The following is a 26514-nucleotide window of genomic DNA, read 5'->3' as shown; positions in this document are numbered from 1 at the left end:
AATTCAAACCATTTTGTGTAGATGTAAAGGGTTTAGATTTCAGAACTTCTGTGAATGGATTCCAAAGTCACTATTGTTGCCTGAATCCACGGAAGCTGGACAGACACCGGAATGCAAATGAGGTGGGAGGTGAACCTTTAAGGAAAGCCAGAATGTTTCTCAAACAGAAAATCTGGTCAGAGGTGAGAATTGGCTTTGTTGTTTTGAGAAGATAAAACAGATTTGGTAACAACAACAACAACAACTACTTTTTTTTTTAATACTCTCTCTTTAGAGGCCCCATTTTTTTTCTTAGAGATTGGTCACCAGTAGAAATTTGAAGAAAAAGAATTAATATTTATTGAGCACATATTATGTGTGAGGCCTTGTACCAGAGCTGCATTAGGGTTGCTCTTTACCTTGAGTGCCCATATGAGGTATTAGCTCGTTTTTGTTTTTTTGGGTTTTTTTTGTTTTTAGATGGGCACCTACGGGGATGAGAAAGTTAAGTGCTCTGTGGAGCAGAGCCAGACTCACCTGCCACCTGTCCGATTTGCTTTTCTCACTGTACAGCTTGGTTATCTTGGTTGATTTTTTTTAAACTCTAAAAGTCAAAAATGAATTGAAATTAAAATAGGATTAGCAGAGAGTGATTTAACTACTCAATATTTACAGTCTGCATGTTATTTAGAAGACAGCTCTGGCCTGAGCTTCATTTAATTTTATCTCAACATATAGCATGGCAGGAAAAGATACTTAAACATGTAGAAGGAATATGTGCTATTAAGTATTCATTTTTAAAAAAATCTTTAAAATGCTTAAGATTTTTTTTAATTTAAAGATGGCATAGTAGGTGGTATGGTTTTGTCTAAAAATCTGAGTCCTTAACTTATGCTTCAGACCTTTTTGTGTATGTACAATATGATAAAAGGCAAACTTTAACTTCAAGATTTAAAAAATGAATTAGTTAGTTTGAAATGGAATTATTTAGGAATCAGAAAGTAGATGTTTTGGGGATATGGTTAACTTTGGACCCTTGAAAATGAGTAATGGTTCTCCTTTGACTCTGAATTATATCTGTTTCCCCACTATCCTACCAGTCCTACTAGGCCTTCTTTGCTTGTGGTGCACAAACTGATGAAAAACATGCTAGGTGGGCAACCTAATCCACTGTGACCTCCTGGGGAGTTGACTAGAAATAAGGGAAGGAGTGCTAGGTTGGCTCTTGGGCTTAGCTTTTTAGAGTAAAGGCCAAGAACCCAAAGAGAAGAAATAAAGGCCAGAAAAAGTTCAGGAGGAGGAGGAGGCACAAGACGGGGGCAGACTCTGGAGGCCTATCGATGGTAGCAGGGTAGACATGGAAGCGGCAGAATCACAGACAACACAACTAGAGTGACCCAAAATAGGAAAAAATGAAGTAGTTCTGGCTCGCGGAACCATAGACATTACTACATCTCCATAATCTCAGAACCTTTGGTGTTGGTGAGGAGGTAGGGCAGAGCTTGTCTGCCCCAGACCCTGTGACCTGGCTCACCATACTGTTATTTTTGAAAACTTCAACGCTGAACAGCATAATCTTTGAATTATGTCACAGGTGGATTTTTCATTAACCTCTCTGCTGCTCTCCGTGTGCCCAGTGTCTCCCACCTCAGTTGGAGTTACTCACTGCTATCAGAGTCCTCCAGTAATGTTGCTTTCTCCCCTGGGAAATATTACCGCTCACAGGATAAAGTCCAGACTTCTAAGTGGGGCGCACAGAGGCTTTTCCTAGGCGGCCCTGCTCCGCAGTCTCACCTTTGCCCCTCTGGACCAGGCGTATGCCATTAGGGCCAGGTCAGATTCTTTTTGTTTTTTTAAGGTTTTATTTATTTTTGTGTGTGTGAGAGAGAGAGCGAGCGAGAGAGAGAGTGCGCGTGAGCACGAGGTGGGGTGAGGCAGAGGGAGAAGCAGGCTCCCTGCTGAGCTGGGAGCCCGATGTGGGACTCGATCCCAGGACTCCGGGATCATGACTTGAGCCGAAGGCAGACGCTTAACCGACCGAGCCACCCAGGCGCCCCCACGTCGGAATTCTAAACTCATCCTACAGTCCAGGCCTCTGTGTGTTTACTCAAGCAGTCGTTTGGCTTACCCGCTTGCAGTCTCTCACTCCTGCCTTAAATGTCATTCCCAGCGGTAACTTTCCCTGATTTCTCACCGCTTTCTTCAGTTTCCATAGCTGTTAGTAGCAAATAGTCATATTTTATTACAGTTCATTGTGTTTTCTACCCTTGTACCAACACACAAATGAGTAGGATGTCCTCTTTCTCATCTTAGTATCACTAGTGCTTTATAAAGTGCCGGGCACACAGTAACTACTCAGCAAATGTTTTTGAGAAATCAAGGCTTCAATAATTGCATTAGGCATTGACTTAAATAAATTTCATGCATCGAAAGTCAAGGGTTGAATAAGTGAAAATATATTGTATAATGGTGGGGAGGGGGAGTCCTCACTGTTCTGTAAAATCCTTCCCAAACCCTAGCATATGACCTATTTGTATTCACTTCTGATTTGATGTTGGTGGGTATGAGCTACCAGGCAATAGTAGTGTTAATTTTAAACAGTTGAAAAAGTATAGTGATCTAGGAACGTCAGCTGTACAATATTGAATGACAAAATAGCGGGAACTGATTTCCTGTCATTTATAAGCATGAGAACATTCTTCATGGACACATTATTTCTTGATTATGTCTTAGGGAGAACAGTGTTAAATGAACGACATGGCCAACATTGAAATAGGTTTAAAAAATACTAGAATATTGGGAATATAGGCAGTTAAATGTTTCTTCACTGACCTGGCCTTGAGATTCTGATAGTAGAGTTGTTTAGGTGCAATGCATAGATTACCAGAGGTGCGTGACATGAAGTACCACATCAACGTGGATCATGTTACTCTTTCTCAGCCAATCAAAACTAGACATGAGGTAGCTGGATCTGAATGGTAGGAGACATTTTAGATTCAGTGTGCACAAAGCACATTCAGGGTAGGGCTGGCTAGGTGAAAAGTAGCCTGAACTGCTCATTCCCCATCAGTGTGGCCAGAGCCCAGCCTATGAACATGGGGTGTGTTGATGGAATTGAGGAGTAAAAGGGGGTGGTATCTCACCTGATGGACATTTTTGACAAGGATTAACCCTGAAGTGGTATTGACAAGAACCAGATTTTGTTCTCAGTGAGCATAATTTTCAGCTAAAGGAAGAAGAGTTACAGTTTTGGCACTGAGAGCTGTGTGAAAAATGTATTTAATAAAATGAAAATTATTTAAGTAAACGTCATGGTTCTTCAAATGCACAAGGGTATTTGGTAGCTGTTACTTTTAGCCAGGGAAAACTCTACTTAAGCTTACATAGAATTTTGGTCTTTTATGTTCTTGGTTTTTATCTTGAAAGTCCTGTAGTTGGAACCTTAGACTCTGGCATTTGTGGCTCTCTTAAAAGAGGCTTTTAACCTAGTTTTGGCCATCTATATTACATTTTGCATTTTTTCCATTTAAGTTAAGGTTATACTTTTATTCTTAGCAAACAGCAGCTCTTTTTGTAATAGAATCTCTTTATTCAAGGCAGTATACAATTAGAGTAGAAATGTATGACTTCTTACAAGCTGCCATTGTTTTCTCTTTATAGCCCTTACCACTATCTTAAATGTTTTATTTTTGTTTAAACTCTACCGCCGCACTACCCTTCTTCATCCTGTGTAAGTTCTGTTTGTCAGGCTGAGGTGGGCAGAACTTTGTATTATCTAAGGCTCTATTCCCTGTGCCTAGAGGAATGCGTGACCCATTCTGGTCAGTCATTGATATTTGCTAAATTAAGAGAGAGATCATAGTAATTCTGAGGACGCTTGTTTCATGAAATGGGCTTTTTGAACTCTTTAGAATGTATAGATTTTCAGGCACTGGCGTGATTTCAGTGCATAAAAATGTCCTCCTTGGCTTGTCTGATTTCTCTTCCCTTGGTTACCTATTAATCCATTCCTGTCTTTTGTTGTTAATCATGGGTGACTTTGGGAAGCACAGATGCTAATAGATGCCATTGTCCCGGAAGTCCTCTTTCATTTTTCTTATGCTTACTGTTGGGCCACAAGAAGTGGCATCTAGTGATTGTGATAGTCCATGATTAGCTCCTTGGTCGTCTTAGGATTCGAGGGGAATTCAAGGACTTGACAAGGACTTTATGAGAATAAACCTTGCTCGGTATAAAAGCCACTGTTGGTTGTTAGTTAAGGGTTCCCTTACCACCCAACTGTCATATTGGGAGCTATGGACTCTGGCTCAGGGAGTGGGCTTGGATTTCCTAGAACAGATCTTGTCCTCACAGCATGTCTTGGAGACATGCCCTTGACCCAGTGAAGTGAGTTCTCTCTTTATAGCTGTTTATTAAAGTTACCTTCATAAAGAATTGATTTTGTGAAGCCCATGCCTATCAGAGGGGGGAGTCTGTGTAATAGAAGAGAAGAGCCTGCGTTTTGGTCAGATGGGGCTGGATTCCAGTGCTCACTCAGTCATTTTGTAGTTTTGTGACTTCAGACAAGTCACTTACCCTCTTTAAGCCTCAGTTCCCCATCTATATAGTCTGGTTAATAATACCTACCTGGCAGACCATGGGGGTGTTTAATAATAGCTGTGTAGGGGCGCCTGGGTGGCTCAGTCATTAAGCGTCTGCCTTCGGCTCAGGTCATGATCCCGGGGTCCTGGGATCGAGTCCCACATCGGACTCCCTTGCTCAGCAGGAAGCCTGCTTCTCCCTCTCCCACTCCCCCTGCTTGTGTTCCTGCTCTCGCTCTCTCTCTCTCTGTCAAATCTTTAAAAAAAAAAAAAAATAATAATAATAGCTGTGTATATAATCATTGTAGAAAAAAAGCTGTTGAAAGGAGTTGATAAAGTAGCCTGCATCATTCTGAGTTTAAGAGATATGTAATGGTCTGTTGAGAGCGACAACTTTTGAACCTTCCATTCTCTGAAGACATCAGAATACTAAAAATTTTGGAAGCGTTGGAGTATTCTTGCTCCTTGCTTCAAACTGAGCAGGTCTGTGGGGGACCTGGCTGGCTCAGTTGGTGGAGGGTGCGACTCTTGATCTCAGGGTTGTGAGTTTGAGCCTTGCGTTGGGTGTTAAAATCTTTAAGAGAAAAAAAAAAATAAACTGAACAAGTCCTAAAGCCCAGGAAGAAACAAAGTAAGACTATTTTGTCCTACCAGTGTTGAAGAGAGCAACAGCTTCAATACCATGTGTGTCCCTGTGCCTTAACCCAGTGTGCAGGTCCTTCTAGAGGCTTCCTGGTCTTATGTGTGTTTTTCCTGCCAGCTTTGGAGTCAGGCTTCAGGTAGGACAGGTGAGCAGATGAGACAATCAATACTTCCCATCATCTTCTAGTACCTTTCCATTTTACCTGCCACGTTTTAATCTTGGGACATTTTCTTCGTGTATATTATTACCACAAAGATAATTATTGGTTATATACAGCTCATCTTCTCCCTTTTCCTGATTTGGAGCAAAGGGAGGGGACTCAGAAAACATATGATGCCCACTTTTCAGTTTTCTGGAGACCAGCTCCGGTCTCTAGCCCAGGCACCAGGGTCTCAAAGGTGTGTATTGATGGATGGTTTGGGCCTTCGAGGGCCTGACTGGAGCGTGCCAGGATTTTTCTGGAGTTTGGGAATCTGGAGTGTGTGTGTGTGTGTGTGTATCCAGAAAAAAAGTGCTATTATTCCTCTCATATAATCAGAAGTCACTTTTTAAAGTTATTAGATATTCTTGGGGCACCTGGGTGGCTCATTCGTTAAGCATCTTCCTTTGGCTCAGGTCATGATCCCGGAGTCCTGAGATTAAGCCCCCAGTCAGGCTCCTTGCTCAGCGGGGAGCCTGCTTCTCCCTCTCTGTCTCCCTCTGTTCTCCTCTCCCCCCGCCCAGTGCTCGCTCGCTCGCTCTCAAATAAAATAAAATCTTAATTATCTATTCTTGGATAGAATCCTTCCTTATGTGGAACTCTTCTGCAGCTTTTAGGTTATATCATTTTCCTCTAAAGATATCTGTTGGATAATCTTAAATGCTGGCTGCAAGTGAGAAGTGTTCATTTATACGTAACACAGTTAAGAGTAAGACAAGCCTCACCAAGTGTGGCAAGTGGAAGAAGCTCCCCAAATGGAACAGGGTCCCCTCTTCTGGCATGGTTTATATCTTGAGCGTCTGGCTATTGGATTTAACTTTTAAGAAAACTGCAAATGTTACGTTCCATCTTTGGTCAGTCAGTACTGTTTACCCAGCAGAAGCTTTAGTGATGGGCACATACGTGGCAGTGGCTGTTTGGTCAGGGGGCTGGGGATTTTTTTTTGACGCATAAATTAGGAATTTGCCTCCAGGAATGGTCTTAGATACCATTGATCTGGTTAATCAGCCACCCACAATTTAAATTGCAATAGTAGCTTTCCTTTTCCTCCTCTAGTTAGATTTATACTTTTAAGGAAAGATCTGTTGACACCTGTTTCAATAATCTTGTTGGGCAAAGCTTTCTCACGATGCTGTTTTAGCCTTTTGCTTAATTACATCAATCCTACCTCTTGTTTTATCGTTTAAGATTTTGGAAGAATGGTCACTTATTTTTCATTAATTTTTGACAAACTTGCCTCTGGTTATTTTGGGTTGTTTGGTTCCTTTAGCTGTAACAGATTTGAAACTGATCTGATGAAGCAAGCATAGCCTGAAGTATGCTCTTATGATTTGATGAACACGGTTCTATTTTAGCATCTCTGGAGAAGAATCTATCAGTGGTTAAAATCTTCCTCTGACGAGACACAGAATGCAGCATGAATTGTTTTAATGCTGACTTTGGAAGAGCAGGAAATGCTTAGCGAGTGGACAAAAAATGATGAGGTTTGGACAGTGATAGGATGTTTTACGTTCTGCATTTATGAGAACTTGTAACAGTTATGTCTGCCTTGTGGCTAGAGAGAGAAAGGAGGGAGGGAGACAGAGTGGGTTAGAGGGGGGAGAGATTGAAGGGCAGGCTGCTATGACAGGAAAGGTTAAGCGCCAGGGAGCCTGCCAGGGTGTGACTCATGCGCCTCAAGGCTGGGTGATGCAAGGCACGCTTCTGACTTCTCATTCATGTCTGTTGTCAGGGACAAGATCACTGGGCTGGTGTGTGTCCCAAAACTTTGTTATCTCTCCTTTATTGACAGTGAAAACAGCAAGGTGGTCAGTCGACCTCAGTATAATAAAATGCTTTCTTTTAAAATAACTCGGTGCCAAGATGAATATGGGTTGCTCAAATAATGACTTTTGCTCTTACTAAGAAAAATTGATATTGGGACGCAGGAGATTTGCCTGGTTTCTGAGGTAACTTGGTAGATTATAATCTGGTTGCCATAGCAACCCAGCAGCAGGGAAAATTACAGGAATGAAACATTTGAAGAGAGGTATTTTAGTAGGATGCTTAAAAGCTTTTTACCTATCATCTTTCCCCACTGAAGAAGCAGGGTGGGGTTCAGGAATTGGCCTCCGTAAGCAGAGAGGAGGGGATGGCATAAATGGCTTTTGGAGGCTTGGAATTGTGGCCTGGTGTCTGTGACCGCTAAGGAATCATTATAGACACTTTTCATACAGTGTGAGGAGCAGGTAATGTGACAGAATCTGGAGCGTACCCCAATTCAGAAATCCCTTTCCTTGCCTGGAACTTTCCATAATACTGGTGAACTGTACTTTGAGGACCTGCATTCAGGACACGTTGTGTGACAATTATGAGAGCGGTGGAGGAGAGAGAGTACATGAATTTGGGATTGTCAGAGAGTATCTGGGGCATAGGCTTGATGTCCTTTGATTTTTTTTTTTTTTTTCCCTCTCTAACTAATTAATTCTCCAGCCTGTATTATAGGTCTTATCCCCACAGGTTTCAACACAAGCAAATGATTTCTGCTCTATTATAGTAATGTTGGAATTGGTCTAAAGACTTTTTAAAAGACACAGATAATTGTCTTTACTGGAGTGTTTTTTTTTTTTTTTTAAGATTTTTATCTATTTATTTGAGAGAGAGTGAGAGAGAGAAAGAGCACAAGAGGGGGAGCAGGAGAGGGAGAAGCAGACTCCCCGTCGAGCAGGGAGCCCGATGCGGGACTTGATCCCGGGACTCCAGGATCATGACCTGAGCTGAAGGCAGTCGCTCAACCAACTGAGCCACCCAGGCGCCCTGGAGTGTTTTTTTTTTTATTCTATTGTAGTTATGTTCTATGTTTATGTAAAAATAAAGTTAAAACTATTTTCATGTTAGGAATGACTTTAAAAGCTCAGTTGCAAGAAAGCAGTTGAAATGTTTTAATCACTCTGTAGAGATCTGAAGGGATTTCCTTTTGAGGTCTTAAAATGGCACAGTGTGTTTACATTGGTAAGAATTTGAATACTTAAGACTGAAAGATTATTGACACAGTTACTGTACAGGAAAAATAAATTGCCTTGGAACCACTGTTATAATTCAAGATAATGAGAAGCACCAGGGATGAAGCTTGGATGGCTTTTTCCTGAATGGTCTTGTTTTCTCCAGTTAATGCATTTCCTGATTTAAATAATTTTAATATCCCAACAGTGTCTCCCGTGGTGAATTAGTAGAAGAGGCAAAATACATGGATATTAAAGGTTTAGGTTTTAAGAATGAAACGGCTTTGATCTCAAACATTTTTACAGAACAGAAATTATGGTACATACAGTAAATAAAGTCGACCTTAAAAAAACAGTTGACCTTTTAAATGGAATATTATGAAAGCTTAATTTCGAAGTTAAAATTTTTGTTTGCAGTGTGGTTTGCAATGGTTTTCCTTGTGTTTCACGACCTTCATTCATTTAGTAGAAATAGTTATTAAGCACTTATTCTAGGCCGGGTATAGTTTTGAGCACTTGACTTTATGCCAGATCTTGTCCTTACAGAGTCAATCTCAAAGAAGCAAAGACAGACCCTAGAATAACTGCTTAACTAATTGGAGTTGTAAATTCTAGGAAGGAGAAGTATCGGTGTGTGGGCATGTGTGCCTGTGTTACAGCATGCAGTGGGAGACCCAACCTGTCCTGAGAAGCAGATGCCACTTCTTAAGCTGACAAGAGTGAATAGGCATTGGTCACTCATCAGGGAAGGAGTAAGGTGGGTGGCAGGCAGAGAAGAAGGAGGACAGGGAAACCATTACAGGTAGAGGGAACGGTATGCTTGATGGTTTCGATGCAGGGAGGGACAAGGCTTGCTCCAAGAATGCTAAGGTGAATGTGACACTCAACATCCTTCCAATTTCCAGCAATGTACGGTCATTATTTTAATAGTGTTAACCTTGCACATGGTGATTTTTTTTAACTACAGTTTTTATTTTTCTATTATTTATTTATTTATTTTAAAGATTTTATTTATTTATTTGACAGAGAGAGACACATCCAGAGAGGGAACGCAAGCAGGGGGAGTGGGAGAGGGAGAAGCAGGCTTCCCGCCGAGCAGGGACCCCAATGTGGGGCTCGATCCCAGGACCCCGGGATCATGACCTGAACTGAAGGCAGACGTTTAACGACTGAGCCACCCAGGCGCCCCATTTTTTACTATTTTTTAAAGATTTTATTTATTTATTTGACAGAGACACAGCGAGAGATGGAACACAAGTAGGGGGAGTGGGAGAGGGAGAAACTGGCTTCCTGCCGAGCAGGGAGCCCAGGACCCTGGGATCATGACCCGAGCTGAAGGCAGAAGCTTAACGACTGAGCCACCCAGGCGCCCCTTAACTACAGTTTTTAAACTTGGATTACATCCTTTGATTTATATTTAGATATAAATAAGTGATGTTTCTTTCTGTTACCTACAGGAACTAGATGAGATCTAAAACTGAGGCTCTTAAAAGAACATACTTTGCCATTGCTGTGCGTGGTCTAGTCTTGGAAGTTGTCTACTTATATTAAATATTAGGGGTGCCTGGGTGGCTCAGTTGGTTGAGTGTCCGACTCTTCGGCTCGGGTCATAATCTCATGGGTTGTGGGATTGAGCGCCCTGTGGGGTTCCTTGCATCAGCGGGGAGTCTGCCTAATAAAGAGTCTCTCCCTCTGCGCCTCCCCGACTTGGTGTGTGCTCTTGCATGTGCTCTCTCTCTCTCATAGTTAAATAAAATTTTTAAAATAAATATTAATGTTCACTGACATTTAGATAATAGATTTTAAAATTTGAGTGTTTGAGGCCTGTTTATAATATTATTCATTTATTTTATAGTGTTTATTATTATTTCCAGCACTTATACAAATACTTTATTTTCCAAACATTTTTCTTATCAGTTGCCTTCTTTTGTTACACAGTAGAATCATATGACCGAAGTCAGTAATGGACGCTTGGGAAGAATATGCTCCATGGTGTTTGGCCAGAGCCACGTTTCTCTGTGCCATTTTCCTTTATAAGCAGAGTTTCTGGTCTACTTTCTTCTCGATTTCTTGTTTCTAAATTAGTCTAAGAAAAAAAGGAATTGTTGTAAACGTAAAAAAAAGTTGAGCTTTTTAGGTACCTAGCATCATAACCAACGCAGGAGAATTCGCTTAGCTAAATGCAAATGCATGTACTTACCCCGCTCAAAGCTGAACCAGGTCTAAGACCTATCCTAAGTTTTGTGTTTATACAGGATTCTGTGCCACGTACATCCTGTCTAGTACATAAATTCAGGTAATAAAACTGTTGAAGAGAAACCCCAGATGCTTTGGTATTAAATTGAAATTAATGTGTTATTTTGCAGGTCATTCTTGTTCAAGTTAATCCAGGTGAGACTTTCACAATAAGAGCGGAGGATGGAACACTTCAGTGCATTCAAGGTAAGGAAATTCTTGTAAGCCTTCTAATCAAAGGAGTTTCTCTTTTATTTCTTGTTTGAAGGAAGAGTAAAGTTTTTCCTTGTGTCTTTATTTTCCAGAAGTAAAATTTATCTTGGATTTTTAAAAAACTTTTTAATCTTTCTATAACATAGGGTCTTGATGCTAATGTAGGCCTGTGATAAATAAAGGGACAAAGTTAAATACCTCTAGTATTCTGTTGACTTTTAAGTGAGTTAATTTAACTTGGGAAAGCTTGCAGTATCTTTTAATATATTATGGAATTTGGAAAATGTTGAGATTTTGAAGGACTTTAAATTTTCAATTGAGAACAACAAGAACTTTTTCAAATGAGTTCAAAAGTTTCAAATAAATACTGTGATGCTAACCAGATGATGTTTTTTGAGGTAAAATCTGTATTAAGTATCTGCTCTTTGTTACTGATTAACAGATTACTCCAAAATTTAGGGGCTTATAACAACAACATGTATTATCTCACAGTTTTTGTGGGTCAGGAATTTTAGGCACAGTTTAGCTGTGTCCCATGGCCCTGGGCCTCTCAAGATCCCCAAATCCAGGTGTGGGCTAGAGCTGCCCTCCTTGCGAGGCATGTCTAAGGGTCAGTCTGTTTCCAGGCTTGCTTGAGGGGTTGTTGGTAGGATTTACGTTTTTCTGTGCTATTGGCAGGAGGCCTCCCTCAGTTCCTTGCTAAATGGCTTCTACATGAGACAGCTGGCTTTATCAGAGGAGTAACTAGAGGGCAAGGGGGCGATACTAGGTCCAGCCCACTCAAGAAAGGGAATTTGCACAGTGTAGGAACACCAGCAGGCAGGAATCACTGGGGGCCATCTCAGAAAACTGCCCATCATGGTCCACTCTCTGGGCCTAATAATTCATGCCCCTCCATATGCAGAATACTCTCTCGAAAGTTCTCTAAATGTCTTATTGCATTACTGCATCAGCTCAGAGTCCAGAATCTTGCATCTAAATAAGTTCCAGGTAGGTGATGTTCCTTGGGTATAGATCTTTAAGTATGGCTCCTAGGGCATTTTAGTTACTTCCTGGTTGTCTAATCCAGTGCCGCCTCTCTCTAGTTCACTTAGGAAAGTAGTGACTTAGGCCCTCTGAACCATAGGAAGCTCAGGCCAGATCTGTAGTTAGCCTGTAAACACTGCTGTGTTGGAGGGCACTGTTGGTGGTAGCTCTTTTTGGCAGTGATTGGGATTATAGGGCAAATGGCAAATTGGCGTGTAATGGAGTTCAATACTAGGTTATTGATTGGCCAAGACTCTGATCAGAGGCCTGTTTTAATTTTTGGACTTGTTCTCCAATACATAAATGAAGGGAAATGCCCTTTATTTTTAGTTTCTCATAATGAGCTGCATGGAAAAAGGTGATTTTTCTACTGCTTTGTTTTATATATAGCAGAGCATGCTGCTTTGTAGTTTTGCTACTTAATTTTGTTCCTATAGGTACAAAAACTAGGGAAAAAGCTTTTACTTTTGGAGAAATTAGTGTATTTTGAAAGATTCAAGCCTAATGAATTTTAATTGCAGTTAGATAATCTGAAATGACTTAACTGTTTTGTTAATGATTTTTACTGATTGCATTTCTCTGACCATTATGTTCCTGAAATTGATCTTTGGTGTTCTAAGCCATTTAAAAACTGATCTAGTCTTTGGTGATGAATCATACAAAGAAACTTTCAGGTAAAAGAAGAGAGGAAATAATTATTTTAAAATAGTATGGTATATAGAATCTTCTACCTACTTGTAGTTCTATAATAAATGGATATTTTCAACAAATAAAACCTCAAAATCCACTCTTAAAAAGAATCATGCTATAGAAAAACTAGATAAAAAGTAATTTCACCTACATAGAATGAACCTGGTATTTTCAGTTAAGTAAGAAAGCATTTGAGCTTCTGATCATGGTAACATTGTGGAGCCCCATGAATTAATTGGCAGGTAGACTATGTTCTTCTACAACTTAGTGTGTGTAATAGAATCCATAAAAGCAAGTTGCTGAATAGATCTACATATATGAAATACACTCTTTTATGCAACCTGCTTTTATTGTTCTGCGTGCATGGGTACGTGTGTGTGTGTGTGTGTGCGTGCGTGTGTTCATCAGGTTAGCCTCTCCCCACTTTTTTTTTCTTTTGAGTTCATGTCAGTAACTGGTGAATTCTGCAGGGAATGTTGCAAGTATATAACTCTGTTCACAATGGGAGCTTTGTATTTATTCATGATGATACTTTGAGATAAGTGACATTAACACCCCTTCCAGTGATTTCAGAAAAGCCTTTGACTAAAGCAGAATTGTGGAGCCATTTATCTTTGGCTTCCCCAGCCTTCCTATCCTTTGTTCTCTTCTGAACACCCAGATGCTATGGTTATCTCCATTTGGGGCGTGGTGGTACCTGGCCCAATTAATTGAAATGACACAGGATAGGATGCAAGGGACCAGAACAGGGAGCTAATTGGTTTGCTAGGGCTTGGGAAGCCCTGGGGCAGCGACAGGATGAACTGCAGGAGCTGGAAGGACCTGGAGTCCAGACCCACTGACTGTCACCATTGCATCATAGGCAGTCACTGAGCACCCCCACCCCCCACCCCACCCCATATAAGCCTTCTTTTGAGTTCAGTGTAAATTAGTGAATGCTTCACTCCAGGTGGGTAGAGCATATTAACATAGAATGTGGGAATAGGGAATATATTTGTAAATGCCAACACAAATTGTAACGTTATTATCCTTTCGCTGTGATTGACATCCCTAATACCTATTTAGCTCTTACGCTGTGCTTCGTATTCTCTCAGTTAATGGGTATGATAGATAAACATGAGGCTGAGGCCCATGGAGGTTCATTTACACACCTAAATTCACACAGAAGATGCAGAGTTGGGTTTTCATCCCTGGTCTCTCTGACTCCAGAGCATGAGCTCTTTATGTGTCCTGCTCTGTGTATACATCAGGGAACTCCAGTATTAGCACTCCATTCTCTTTGGGCATGTGACAAGAGCAAGGTGGGTTCCTATTCCTGGAATAACAGGATTCTGGGTAGGATACCAGCATGAGTACTCAGATGGCCGAGATCAAGTAGAGATGGTTTGCAGAGACTGGGTCTTTGGGATAAGACAGATGTCCTGTTAACAGAACTAAGAGCAGATAGTGTGACACAGGAGTACTGATTTAGAATTCCTTAAATTATTTCTGCCCCAAGTTAGGACGGGGCCCAGAGTTGTGGTGGGCTGAGCTTCTCGGTGGGGCTTCCAGCTCCAGCTGCTGTAAGATGAAGGGTCCAGTGGGAGAGGACTGGTAATGGGGGAGGCAGTCTTCTTGCTTACCTTTTAAAAGCCTATTAGGAAAAGATCTGAAATTGAATCATATTGTAATGGGAACTTGTGAAAGAAGCATTTGCATTGTACTAGAGATTAAAGTGAAGAGAATGAAGCTCTAGTTGTGCTCTTTCAACCCCACCCAGCAGGTGGGGTGGTGGTGGTTTTGGGGAGGGGGGTGTGGGAGGAGTGGTGGTTGGAAGTGGCCTTTCTGGAAATTTTGAAGTCATAACCATTGCTTATACCACGATTGAAACGGTCAGTTTAATAACTTGGCTATTTCACCACTGCTATTTCAGCAGGTTAGGGATTGCTGCGAAGGGTGGGGGTGGGGGAGTAGGGGTAGGGAGTTTAGCTGGTTGTGGAGTCTTCCTGGAAACTTGGAAATTACGCCATTTGAGGTCAACCGTCCTTACTTGCAGTCGAATTTGTTAGCCTACTAATGTTCTCTATAGGACGTTTATGACGTCATTAGACAGCAGAAGCTCACTGTGGTGCCATGAAAAGGCAGTTTGGAAATTCACAGCAAGTCAATATAAAGAATATGGTTACTCTGGGGGAAAAAACAAGATTTTGTTTTCATGAGAATGTCCTTGGTGATAATGAAGGAAGAAAAACACAGGAAACCTACAATGTGCTGTGAAAGCAGATTCATTTCTAATGGAATATTTCTCAATATTTTCCATGAAACATGAATCATAGGTCTTGAAGGGGCTACAAAAGGTCATAGTTTATTCTCACTTGGAGACAGCACTGTACCTATGGCATCCTAGACAAAAGATTTTTCTTTTCCTAGGCCAGATGAAAGTATAAAGAGCCAATTGTTAGGGGGAAAAAAAGGAATCTTAGCAATCAATATGAATTCTTGCCTTTGCTTAAATTCAGGAATTAATAGAGGGCAGCTGCGGGTCTGTCCCATTATTTTTCATATCCTTGTCTGGGCTGAGGTGCTGGCAACGCAGCCTTCCTTCCTGTCCACACATGCCATCTTTTTATCTGAGCCATTTCTCCGTTCCCTGTAAAATCCTTCAGCCAAAACAAATACCACACGTCCTTTAGGGCTCCAGGTCTGTCTCCTCCAGGAGCTCTCCTAGACCACTCCATTCCATTTCGACCTCTGCTTTCCTGGAGGAGCAGGTCTGGGTGGCATTGTATATAACAGTCTGGTTATCTGTGTGGACCTTTCTTGAGCTCTTGAATTTGACTGTCAACCCAGTTGTGACACAGTATCCTCACCCTATCCACTGGCCCCGCAGCCTCTTAATAATTGCTTAACTAGATCCTTGACTGGCTCTGGCATCCCATCAGGTATGTTGATCTTTCTTTTAAATATTGTGCTGGGAGCTTGAAGATGTTTAGTTCAATAACTTTTTCGTGGTCTCTCAAGTCTCCTAGAAGAACTTTCACATTTCCAAAATGTTGGATCATTGAAGCTAATCAGTTTCCTTTAGAGAAACATGTTTAGAATCTAAAGTACTTTCATATTGACCCAGTATTAAAACTGCAATTTTTATTTTTTAAAATTTTTTTTTAAAGATTTTGTTTATTCATTCGAGACACAGAGATAGAGAGCATGAGCAGAGGGAGAGGCAGAAGGAGAGGGAGAAGCAGGCTCCCCACTGAGCCAGGAGCCAGATGCGGGGCTCGATCCCAGAACCCTGGGATCATGACCTGAGCTGAAGGCAGACGCTTAACCATCTGAGCCACGCAGGTGCCCCAAATTGCAATTTTTTTTTTTTAAGAAAGATTTTATTTATTAGAGAGAGATGGGGCGGGGGGAAGGGCCATGGGAGAGGAAGAAGCAGATCCCCCCGCTGAGTAGGGAGCCCGATCTGGGGCTCCATCCCAGGACCCCGACCCGAGATCATGACCTGAGCCGAAGGCAGACGCTTAACTGACTGAGCCACCCAGGCACCCCCAAAACTGCAGTTTTTATTTGTGTGGTTTCTTTTTTTTAATTCGTGTTTTAAGACTTACATGCAAACCGTGAGCCTGAAGAAAATAGATGGATGTCATGGTGATAGAAGAAAAAAGATTAAAGTAAAATGCTTGGGAAGTACCATTATTTTAATAAAGAATACTATTTGAAGATACGTAATTGCTGATGTTTTTTGCCTACAATAGATGCCTTTTACAGATGTGGTTTACTCTGCTCACTTTTACTGAGTGGATTGAGACCTGGAAATGACAGCAGAATGTGTGGTAGGAGGGGACTCAGAGACCCCTGCTCCAACATGGCCATAGCTTGGCTGCCATTAGAGCGTGGAACTTTTCTCTCCTCTCCTTATTCTCCGCAAGCCTTCTTCAGCTTGTGTCGGATTCTCCTCCTGCCCCACTGAGTGTGGGAACTGTATCGTTGATGAACACCATGCTCTGCTCAGGGACTCTGTGAATGACACCATTGAGAGCGGTTCCACATTTCTGAATCTCCTCGTTTGTCTCCCACCCCCTCCCCTCTTTGTATGATTCAGCGCCCAGGCTGCCACAGGGACTTTAATGTTCCTTTTTTTTTTGTAATTCCCTCATTTGGTACTTTAAGTGCATTTATTAGACTTGTTTGGCACATTAAAACACTGACCTGTCATTCTTGCTAAGAATTTGATGACAGGTCCTGGGGAACTCTCGTCTCTTGCTTTGTGTATGGAGAAATGACATGAATGGTGTCAGAACGAGGGTATAAGCTGAGGTAGACTATAATTTCACAAGCAAAGCTTCTATATGGTCTACTCCTTGAAAGCAGACTCTGCATATAAATAAGAAATTCTCGTTTTACTGGCTTAAAACCATGGGAGAAGACCTGTGGCGAATGAAGTCTGTCTTCTAAGGTTGATTATAACTCTTACCTTGGCTTACATCTGCAAACAAGGTTTTCATCAGAAATATTTGGGGTGGTTTGTATGTGAGTGCCTTACCTTTTTCTGAATCTTTGCAAACTTTCATTACATTGTTATTTGACTGTATTTGTAGAATGTCTTATAAGTGGAAATATTTTTTTCTTATTAAAAGACGAGGATTTTGAGAGGTTCTTTTGCAACGCAAGAAACTGTCTTGAAAAGTCAACTTCTTTTGCAGTGGGGGAGGAGGGCGGTTTGTGAGTGATTGCTGAAATGTTATCGTGAAGAGTTGGGCCTCCCTTGAAAAGCTCTTAAAATTGCTCAGGCTAGCTCCAGTATCCTGTCTTCTCTTTATGACTGATCCAAAACTGTATTTGGTGAGAGTTACTTCAGTCCTCCAGTGAGGTTCGAAGCTGGGAGGGTCTGAGTTTCTAGGAAAGCTTTGAATTAACTCCATCAGTTTGCCAGTTCATTTTATAGCTCTGAAGTGGTAGCTTCAGGACAAAGCAGTCTTTGCCTGGTGTGTGTGTGTGTGTGTGTGTGTGTGTAATATTGGGTCACAAGTCACTTAAAGCGTTTTGGAGTATACCTGATCTCTGAAATATTTGAGAGCTTTATTTTGAACGTGATGATTTGGCTTTTCTGTCCTACGTAGACATGTACAGCCATTTGTTGCAAGCAGGCATTCTGTGGGTGGAGAGGCCTCTTTCAGACCCTAGCTTGTTGCTGAGCAACTAGAAGCTGACCAGTAGCGTGGTCTCCACGAGGGCTGGTAAGTACTGATGGGCCTGGAGCAGAAAGTGCAGTTTCCGGAAGGGATGGGAGGAAGGTGTGTGATGGTACTTGGAGATGTCATCATGCTGGGATTGGGTGACGTCATGAGCCTGGGGTCCATCAGTGCCAAACTATGTTGCTTCCCAGGAGGTGTAACGTCCCTGTCAAGGGAGGTACCCGGTGTGTCTGCTGCTGTCTGGCCTTCTCCTTCTGCCCTTGCCAGTTATCTTGATGGTTTATAGCTGTTCTTGCAGTTATGTAATTAAGACCAAAAAACCTCACCCAGTATTACATCGTCAGACGTTGGCCTTTGTCTCCAAGTAAAGTTTTAGTGATGTGATTTGTTAGAAGTTAATAAAGATGATTTTTTTTTAAAGATTTTATTTATTTATTTGAGAGAGAGAATGAGATAGGGAACATGAGAGGGGGGAGGGTCAGAGAGAGAGGCAGACTCCCTGCTGAGCAGGGCGCCCAACATGGGACTCGATCCCGGGACTCCAGGATCATGACCTGAGCCGAAGGCAGTCGCTTAACCAACTGAGCCACCCAGGCGCCCAATAAAGATGATGTTTTAAATGTCAGTGCTATGTAGTATGATCCCTGGTTGTTTGCTAGCTAATGCTTAACCTCTTAGCCTTGGTTTTCTCTCATAAGGTGGGGTTAACGCTAATACCTGACCATTGGAAGAGCCATCATCATCACCATTATCTAGTAATGGACGCAGCTTTGCTGATTATTTTTGTTCTAAGGAGATGTCATGATAAATTGTGGGCCGTGATGTGATTATCCTACTCATGGAAATCAGTGGAAGAAGGTCTAGCCTCCATTTTACTGCCTAGGTCTACTAGGCTTGCTTTCATGGGGTTGATGGTGATGGCAACAGATCAGATGTTTCTGATGAAGGTTTATGGGAGTGTATATATTCTTCAGATGCAGGTGGTGGATAAAACCACAGGCCTACTGTTACATGTATTTAAAGTAAGCTCTGTTGTAGTTCAGGCTTCAGTTGTTGCTTTCCTTTGGGGGTAATAAGTAGTGAACTCTCACAGCAGGCCTGAGTGGCCATATTCAGACTGGCTTACAAAGCAGTTCCTCTGGGTATGCCTTGCCTTTTACATTTCGATTAAATTCCACACTACCTTTTTTTTTTTTTTTTTTTAATTATTTTTTAAGTAAGCTCCACACCCGGTGTGGGGCTTGAACTCAGGACCCTGAGATCAAGAGTCACATCTTCTACCACTGAGCCAGCCAGGGGATTCAAATTTCATACAACTTTTAATATTCATTTAGTGTGTCCTGCTCTTAGGCATGAGTGAAGGGCTGTAAGGCATATGGGTGAGATCTTGGTGGGTCTTGGAGTGAGATTACGTGGTTTAGAAATTCCTTGCATTTTACTTGTATATCACAAAATTAGTTACTTCTCCACACCTCTGTTTCCTTATCTGTAGAATTGGAATGACCTTATTGGTCTTGAAATGTTACCCCGAGGATCAAAGGACATATTGTGTAGGAAGTTTCAGAGTCCTTGTAAATTCCAGTAAATAGGAGCCATCGTTAGGTGCCCAGTCCCCATTATGGCCAGACATTGAATGACTTCATTTTTGTTACCTGTCATTTTTAAAGCATTCCAGGAGAGCCTACGTGAACTTGTGAGATTGGTTAGGATTTTCTTTTAGATGTCTCCACATTCTTGTTGTAATGCTTCAAAATAACATATTTCAAAAACTAGGCAATGGGAATTTAGCTTGTATGCCCTTTTGCCTTTCAGACTTGTTGAACAATGGTTAAAATGTCATTTCTGAAGGTACCACTGCTTGGAGTTCCTTAAATATCGCAGATCTTTGCGTGCCTGATAATTCAGAAGAGTGAACAGTGTCCCATTACCTCACTTGTCTGCCACATTTCGTAGCTTGTAGCCTTTGGGGTCTTGCTTTCTTCTTTCTGTATTTTTTACTCTTAGAACTTGAAATGGAAAGCATCATATTGGAAGTGTCTTTAAGGAAGACTGTAAAGGGTTCTTTAGAGGGTAAGTTTCTTCAAGGGTAGGGGTCAAATCTACTGATCTTTGTATCCCAGTGCCTATCCAGCACCTACTAGGCATCCGGAATAAAGGAGAGTCACTAATAAACTGCTAAAAATTCATGTCCAGAGTGATGGAAAAATTGAGTTACTTCACAGAGATTCTTTTTTCTTTTTGTTTGTTATTGTACTTAATTATATTTACTCTCAGTTTTTCAAATTAGGATAATGAATGCAGGTAAGAGTGCTTTTTAAAAACACACAGCAATTCTGAAGAAGCCCATTATATGGGTTAGGTCCGCTTACCAGTAAAGAGCGTGAGGGAATGATTATTCTCTTCATTCTTCTGATAACTTTTTTCCTTTTGTGAGGAGTAGGCTGGGAACATCTTGGAAAATACTTTTAAGGCTATTTAATAGTAAAAGGTAGACCAACTTTATCTTTTGTGTTATTGGCAAATATTTTCATGTAGGTTACTCATTAATGTTTTATAAATGTTTTTGTGCAGTTAGAAATTATCGCATTTATCTGTGTAGTAAACTCTCAAACTCTGTCAGACCCAGGAATGGATAGAGTACACTTTAAATTGTAAATGAGCCTGGTTACTGAATTAAGTGGAGTAGTTTTTCTCTGTCACCCAGTGTGATCGAAGTGGGGGTGAGGGAGGTGGTGAGATGGGTGATGGTGAGGGGCAGGCAAGAGGCCAGGAGAGCCTGGGTGAGGGCACTGTAGAGGGTGGAGTGTAGAAGTAGGAGCAGAAATCAGAGGTGCTTAGGAGGTGGTCATGACTCGCTGGCCAAAGGGACACACACAGAAGAGAGGGAGTGAGCAATGGGCACTATCTGAATTGTACATTTCTGTAAGATAGGTGGAATCTGGTCTTTTAGAAAAATTTTTGTCCTTTAATAGTGAATATTTTGTATTCCATGCTAATTGGGCAAGCAATGGGATGAACAAAAAAGGATTAAAAAAGGGCAGACTTAAAAAAAATAAACACTTTTTTCTGCTTGTCAACTTGGGTATTGCTTCTCTCTCTGAGGCAGTTTTCAGTGACTTGGAAGGTATTTTGCACACTTTTTGAGGATGTGAAGACAGCTGGTTAAAAGGGGAGTTTTTTCAACTCTTCGAGTCTTTCTGTGTCTTGAGTTAAAATGGAAGCATCGCATACTTTAAATGTGACACCTTTCTGGACACTTTTTATGTCGCATTATAGAGCCAGAATTAACACCAGTTTTGTGGTAACTTTCTGGCTATAGGAATTTCCACATTTTTACTTAATCTAAAACCTTCCAATTATTAGCAAATTGTAATTTCTATTTTTTTTTTTTTTAAGATTTATTTATTTTAGAGAGAGAGAGAGAGAGCATAAGCAGGAGAAGGAGAGAGAGAATCTTAAGCAGGCTCCACGCCGGGCTTCAGGCCTGCTACAGGGCTCAATCTCATGACCCTGAGCTGAAACTAAGAGTTGGAGGCTTAACTGACTGAGCCACTCAGGTGCCCCTGTACTTAAATTGCCTTTGAGTATAAGCATGAAATAATCACAAAGTGTTAATAAAATGTAGCCCAAGCATGGCATGTTAATTCCATAAGAAAGTAAGATCTGAGTTAATTTGGTTTATTTATACTTTTTAAAAAAAAATTGTTTGGCGGGGGAGCAGAGGGAGAGGGAGAAGCAGACTCCCCACTGAGCAGGGTGCCTGACACCAGCTCCATCCCAGGATCCCGAGATCATGACCTGACCTGAATGCAGACGAATGCAGACGTTTAACTAACTGAGCCACCCAGGCGCCCCTGGTTAATTTATTCTTAATGATCAAGAGAGATTTTATTCTGTGGGTCAAGCATTCACATTTTGAGTAACCTAGTTCCTGCATCATATGCTTAAGATAACCTCTCTGACCTCTCAGAATTTTATTAATATTTTTTATTAATATATTTATTTCAGAATTTTAAAGCTGGTTGTATTAACATAGTGTTTTGTAAATTTTGCACATCAAATTACCTGGGGAACTTGTAAAAAATACGCAGTCAATCCCTAGGGTGATTTTAGGAAATTGTCAGATTGTAGGAGGGTAAGGCCAGGACGTTAGTAGTTTGGAAACGTTTCACAGTTGATTCTAATATGCAGTGGAGATTGAGACTCTCTGGTTCAGTGAATCCTCAGGCTAGCTTAAACTCTTAGGCCCTGCTTTTCCCAATACATCACACTGCACCTGCTGCATACCTGCATCTGTTCATTTCATTCAGGCTAGTGTTCTTTAGGAGGTTTTGCAGTTTTTCCAGGTGCTTAAAGATCTTTTATCTTGCATTCATATACTTTTTAAGGAACCTCTACATGGTGGTTGTCTTTATTGAACTTATTAATTAAAATTGCTATTTAGTTTTTGTTATAAACTTCTTCAAGTCCTTAACAAGGGTCATCAAAGAGAAATTTACTCCTCTCAGCAGAGTACAAATTTATTTGTACTCAGCAGAGTACAAATTTGTTTTACCTTTATTTAGATGTAAACACAATATTTGTTCACCTATTCTGTTGTAAACTCGTACAATCCAGAGTTGATTACAACAGGTAAGATTGTGCAGGGTGGTTGGAATTGAGTGAGATGGAAAATAACCATCTTACAGGTGTTCACAGAAGCTGCTTTTAGCCTCTTTCTACTTGACTTTATGAAAGAAATTGGGCTGGCACTGTTGCTTCCCTCTTTGTTTCCTTCATTCTAGATTTTGCCTAGTACCTTGAAAGGGGGTAAGTACCCAGGAGACATCTTGGCATTTGACTCAGGTGGTCCCTACAGCATACCTGAGTCCAGGGCATATCGGATGTCAGATGCTGATAATTACCAATAACTTCAGCATGGAAGGCTTCTTAAAATACAGATTGCTGGTGTGTGTGTGTGTGTGTGTGTCCCGCCCCCCCTTCCCGTTTCTGATTCGGGGTGGGGGTGTGCTGATAATTTGCATTGCTAAGAAGTTACCCAGGCAATACTGATGTTCTTGGTTCTGGGACTGGGCTTTGAGAACAACTGAAGTGAAGTAGGAGGACATTGTTGGGGTGAGGGGCCCTTGTAAGGAAATGGGATTTACAGAAGTAGTACCCTTAAACAAAAGAGAGAACTCTTGGGATTCAGTCTGGTCACAATTTGGACAAAAGGCAAAAAAAAGTCCCTGTGGGTGCAGAAAAATAAGAAAGAATTGGCTCAAATTCCTCAGTCGTTACCTCAAAGATAGAATTTTTTCTTGGTCTGAAATTTTTTTCCCCTTCCTCTTCTAGAATTTTAACAAACTGACATTTGAATCAGGGATTCTATTTTCAAAGGATTTGTTTGTAAACAGTCTTTCAAGTTTACATCTTTTAACTCAATTGCCATTTTATCAGGAATTCCTCTTTCTTTGTGCTTCCGTTCCCACAAAATGAGAATAAATATGATTGGCAAAGATATCCTAGGAATATTTTAAAATTTAATGAATAATATTATGTGTATTTGGGGATCACAGGATTAGGAAACTTAAATAAATATGGAATATACTACAAACAGATAAACAGTATCACACTGTATGCAGGTAATCAGCAAGTGCATTCCTTTCCCCAGTTAGCTGTGTCATAGTAAAAGAAAAAGCCAAAAGGGGAGGCTAAAAACTGGGTAGACCCATACGGAAATTGGCTTCAGCGTGTGTATTCTAAAGAAACAGGAAGGTTTTAGAGCATAAAACTAGGGGGAAAGGAAATGACTCAGAATTCAAAATAGATAGGACTCCACACCAGTAAGGATCTGGAATGGAGGACCGGTGCCTACAGCAGAGAGGAGGAGCGAGCCATGGGAGGCCGTTGGGGTTAGTGAATGACTCCATAGTAACGTGGAAAACAGGATTATACATGTTGTTTCTTTTTTTCCCTCCTGTGGACAGGGCACCATTGTAGAAATTTAGAACTTTGTGCCCTGTTGAAAAAATCTGTTTCAAGGGTCAAATTGAATTCCAGACCGATTATTAGTAATGAAAGTTAGAGCTCTTGGGGAGCTTTCTCATGGTCTCTTGTTCTGTGACTTGAACTCATTGATCATTTTTCTGCTCCTCATTGTACCTGTCATGCTGGTATCAGCAATTAACATTCCTCAGAGGTGAGTAGAATGCCAGCCTCCATCTCAAATGGAACTCAAGTACAACAGGTGCATTCTACCTGTTTCTTGGCTTTACTCGGGGGAGTCAGAAGACAAGTAATTAACCGCAGAACAAACTTTGGAGAAAATGAGAGTCTTTCGAATTTGAGCCAGAGTGCTGAAAAGTGGTACTGGGTAATGTATTTAGGAGACCCAGGGAATGGCTCAGCAGGAAGAGTGAAATAGCCTTGCTAACCTGGCCTCTTTAAATTTATGTCAAGCCTGTTTCCCTTTGTCGATATAAATCTTAACTCTGCACCTTCTGCACACCCTCTGTTTTGTGTAGCTTTTTGTTGTTGTTGACTTAGGTTCACATCCAAGGTCACTGGACTTGAACTCCTGGAGTAAAAATCAGCTGATTATATTGTTAATTTTCCTCTTCCGTTTTAAATGAAGAAACCTGACAAATCCTGTGGCTCTGATTAGAGGAAGAGTCCCCTGATACAAGTTTAACTCTCTTCTCATTCAGTCTAGTTCCATTGATCAGAGCCTCACTTTCCTCTCCTAAAGTTCTTAACTTTCAATTTCTTGTTCCTCTCTCACTTTAATTCCTCTAGAGTTCTCTGCCATTTATATGTTCCTAATTTTCGTGAAAAGACTAAGCTCTTTTTGAATAGGTTCAAGTGTGGGCAGATTTCAAGAGCTTAATTATCTAGGATTTTCTATTTGCAAGTGAGATGGCAAATTATCATTTGAGACTCTTTGGGTACTATATGAATTTCCCTAAATTTATTAGCAGTAACTTAATCTTGACTAGGAACAAAAAAGGGGAAAGAAAATTACCCAGGATAAATTTTTTTCTTTTTTTAATAATTGCCACATTTTTTTAAATTTAGAGAATACTTTATTAGTTTCTGTAATCAAACCCGTGTAGGTAAGACTTTACATGTTTAATACAGTGCGTTACCCTGTACAAATGGGAGAAATTATGTTTAACATTTCTAGACCAATATGGCTGTTAAATTCTGTACAGTGCCAGCCCAACACCATATAATTGGGATACTTTTCCTAAAGTTGACAGCACAGCTGAAGTTTCTAAAAATTCAAATTTTATATATGTGTATGTATATATATGTATATATGTGTATATATGTATATGTGTGTATATGTATATATGTATATATGTGTGTATGTGTATGTATGTCTGTATTAATTTACATAAAAAGACCAGTAGCAGTATGTTATGTATCAATAGCAGCAAAAGCTTTCAGGTTCTGCAGTCATCTGAACACAGTAGAGAGACATCCAGCATACCCAATTAATAAAAAAGAAAAAGGTAAAAAACAAAACAAAACCCAGAAAACAGCAAAGTTTTGTTACTGTTGTGGTACCTGGCATCATTTTTCAATTGGTTTCTCAATCAGTAATTGCCACATTTTAAAATGTACTTGGGGGGGCGCCTGGGTGGCTCAGTTAAGCGTCTGCCTTCAGCTCAGGTTATGATCCCAGAAGCCTGGGATCGGGTCCTGAGTAAGGCTCCTTACTCAGCAGAGGCCCTGCTTCTCCCGCTCTCTCTGCCTGCCGCCCCCCCTGCTTGTGCGCTCATGAGGGCGCTCTCTCAGCACTCTCTCTCTGTCAAATAAATAAATAAAATCTTAAAAAAAAAAAAAAATGTATTTGTGCACCTGCTATATGCTGGATGCTTTATGCCACTGGTGGTCATCCCTGGCTGTCCAGCTCAGTCACCTGGGATTTAAAACAAGCGATGCTTGGGTCCCTACCTCCAGAGATTTAGGTATAATTGGTACCCAGTATATTTTTAAAGATAGAGTTGTTCTAAGTGTCATTAGTTTACATTGCATTCAGTAAAACATTTGGTGGATTTTATTTCTGTCATCTACTATTTAAGGTATTAATTATTTGTGAATGGAGAAATTCCTAAAAGCACCAAAAGTGATGCTTTCTCATCCTGGGTGTACTGGCTCGGCTCAAGGGTCCATGTATGTGCCTACCTCTTCTCCATGAACTGGATGGCATTGCCTTGCTGCTTATGTCTCATCTGAAGAACAGCACACGTGCTTGTTCTTCTTGCATTGGTTTCACAGGATTATTTGCTATCATTATTATTGAACCTAGAATGCCATTGATGTTAAGATACACCATTGTTTTTCATATCTCTACAAAAGAGAAGACACCATCATCAGATAATGACTTGCCGTTAATGTAAAATGCTTTCCTATTTCAGGAGATGTTAAAATGAGGGAAAAAGTTACTTGGAATCCACTAATTAAACTAAACACTAATTTAGTTTTTAATTTCTCTTCCAGATTTAATTAGGTCTTTAAAAATCGCAGATTGATACGGGTTTTTCCTAATTCTGTGTTTGCATCATCATTTCATGTATCCTTGTGTGTGTGTAAAAATTGGAATGGCTCACTATTCTGTCTGCTTTTCAGTTGTAGAAATGTGACTCATTTGTTTAAACATTATCCCTTCTAAATATGTCCTGGAGATTTATATACAAATCATAAGCTTGTTGATCTTGTGATGCTCATTGTTCGTTTTAGCTTCTCACCAAATGTAGCTCTCATTATGCCAAAAGGCCTTTTTTTTTAAGTGTGTATATATGTA

General features: G+C 40.7%; 1 protein-coding gene across 3 annotated transcripts in view; it reads left to right on the top strand.

Annotated features, from left to right (window-relative positions):
* Positions 1–26514, top strand: part of FNDC3B (fibronectin type III domain containing 3B) — a 339261-nt gene that overhangs the window by 87698 nt on the left and 225049 nt on the right. For all 3 annotated transcript variants that reach the window (XM_064585312.1, XM_045869995.3, XM_045870000.3), the window contains exon 3: positions 10749–10824. In XM_064585312.1, the coding sequence (XP_064441382.1) occupies positions 10749–10824 (76 nt within the window). The remainder of the gene's footprint in view (positions 1–10748; positions 10825–26514) is intronic.

The sequence above is a fragment of the Mirounga angustirostris genome, unplaced genomic scaffold (assembly GCF_029215605.1).
Source record: "Mirounga angustirostris isolate CCGP_5_RB_7025 unplaced genomic scaffold, mMirAng1.0.hap1 SCAF_1, whole genome shotgun sequence".
NCBI classification, from domain to species: Eukaryota; Metazoa; Chordata; class Mammalia; order Carnivora; family Phocidae; genus Mirounga; species Mirounga angustirostris.
This window is presented reverse-complemented; position numbering and strand designations above follow the sequence as displayed.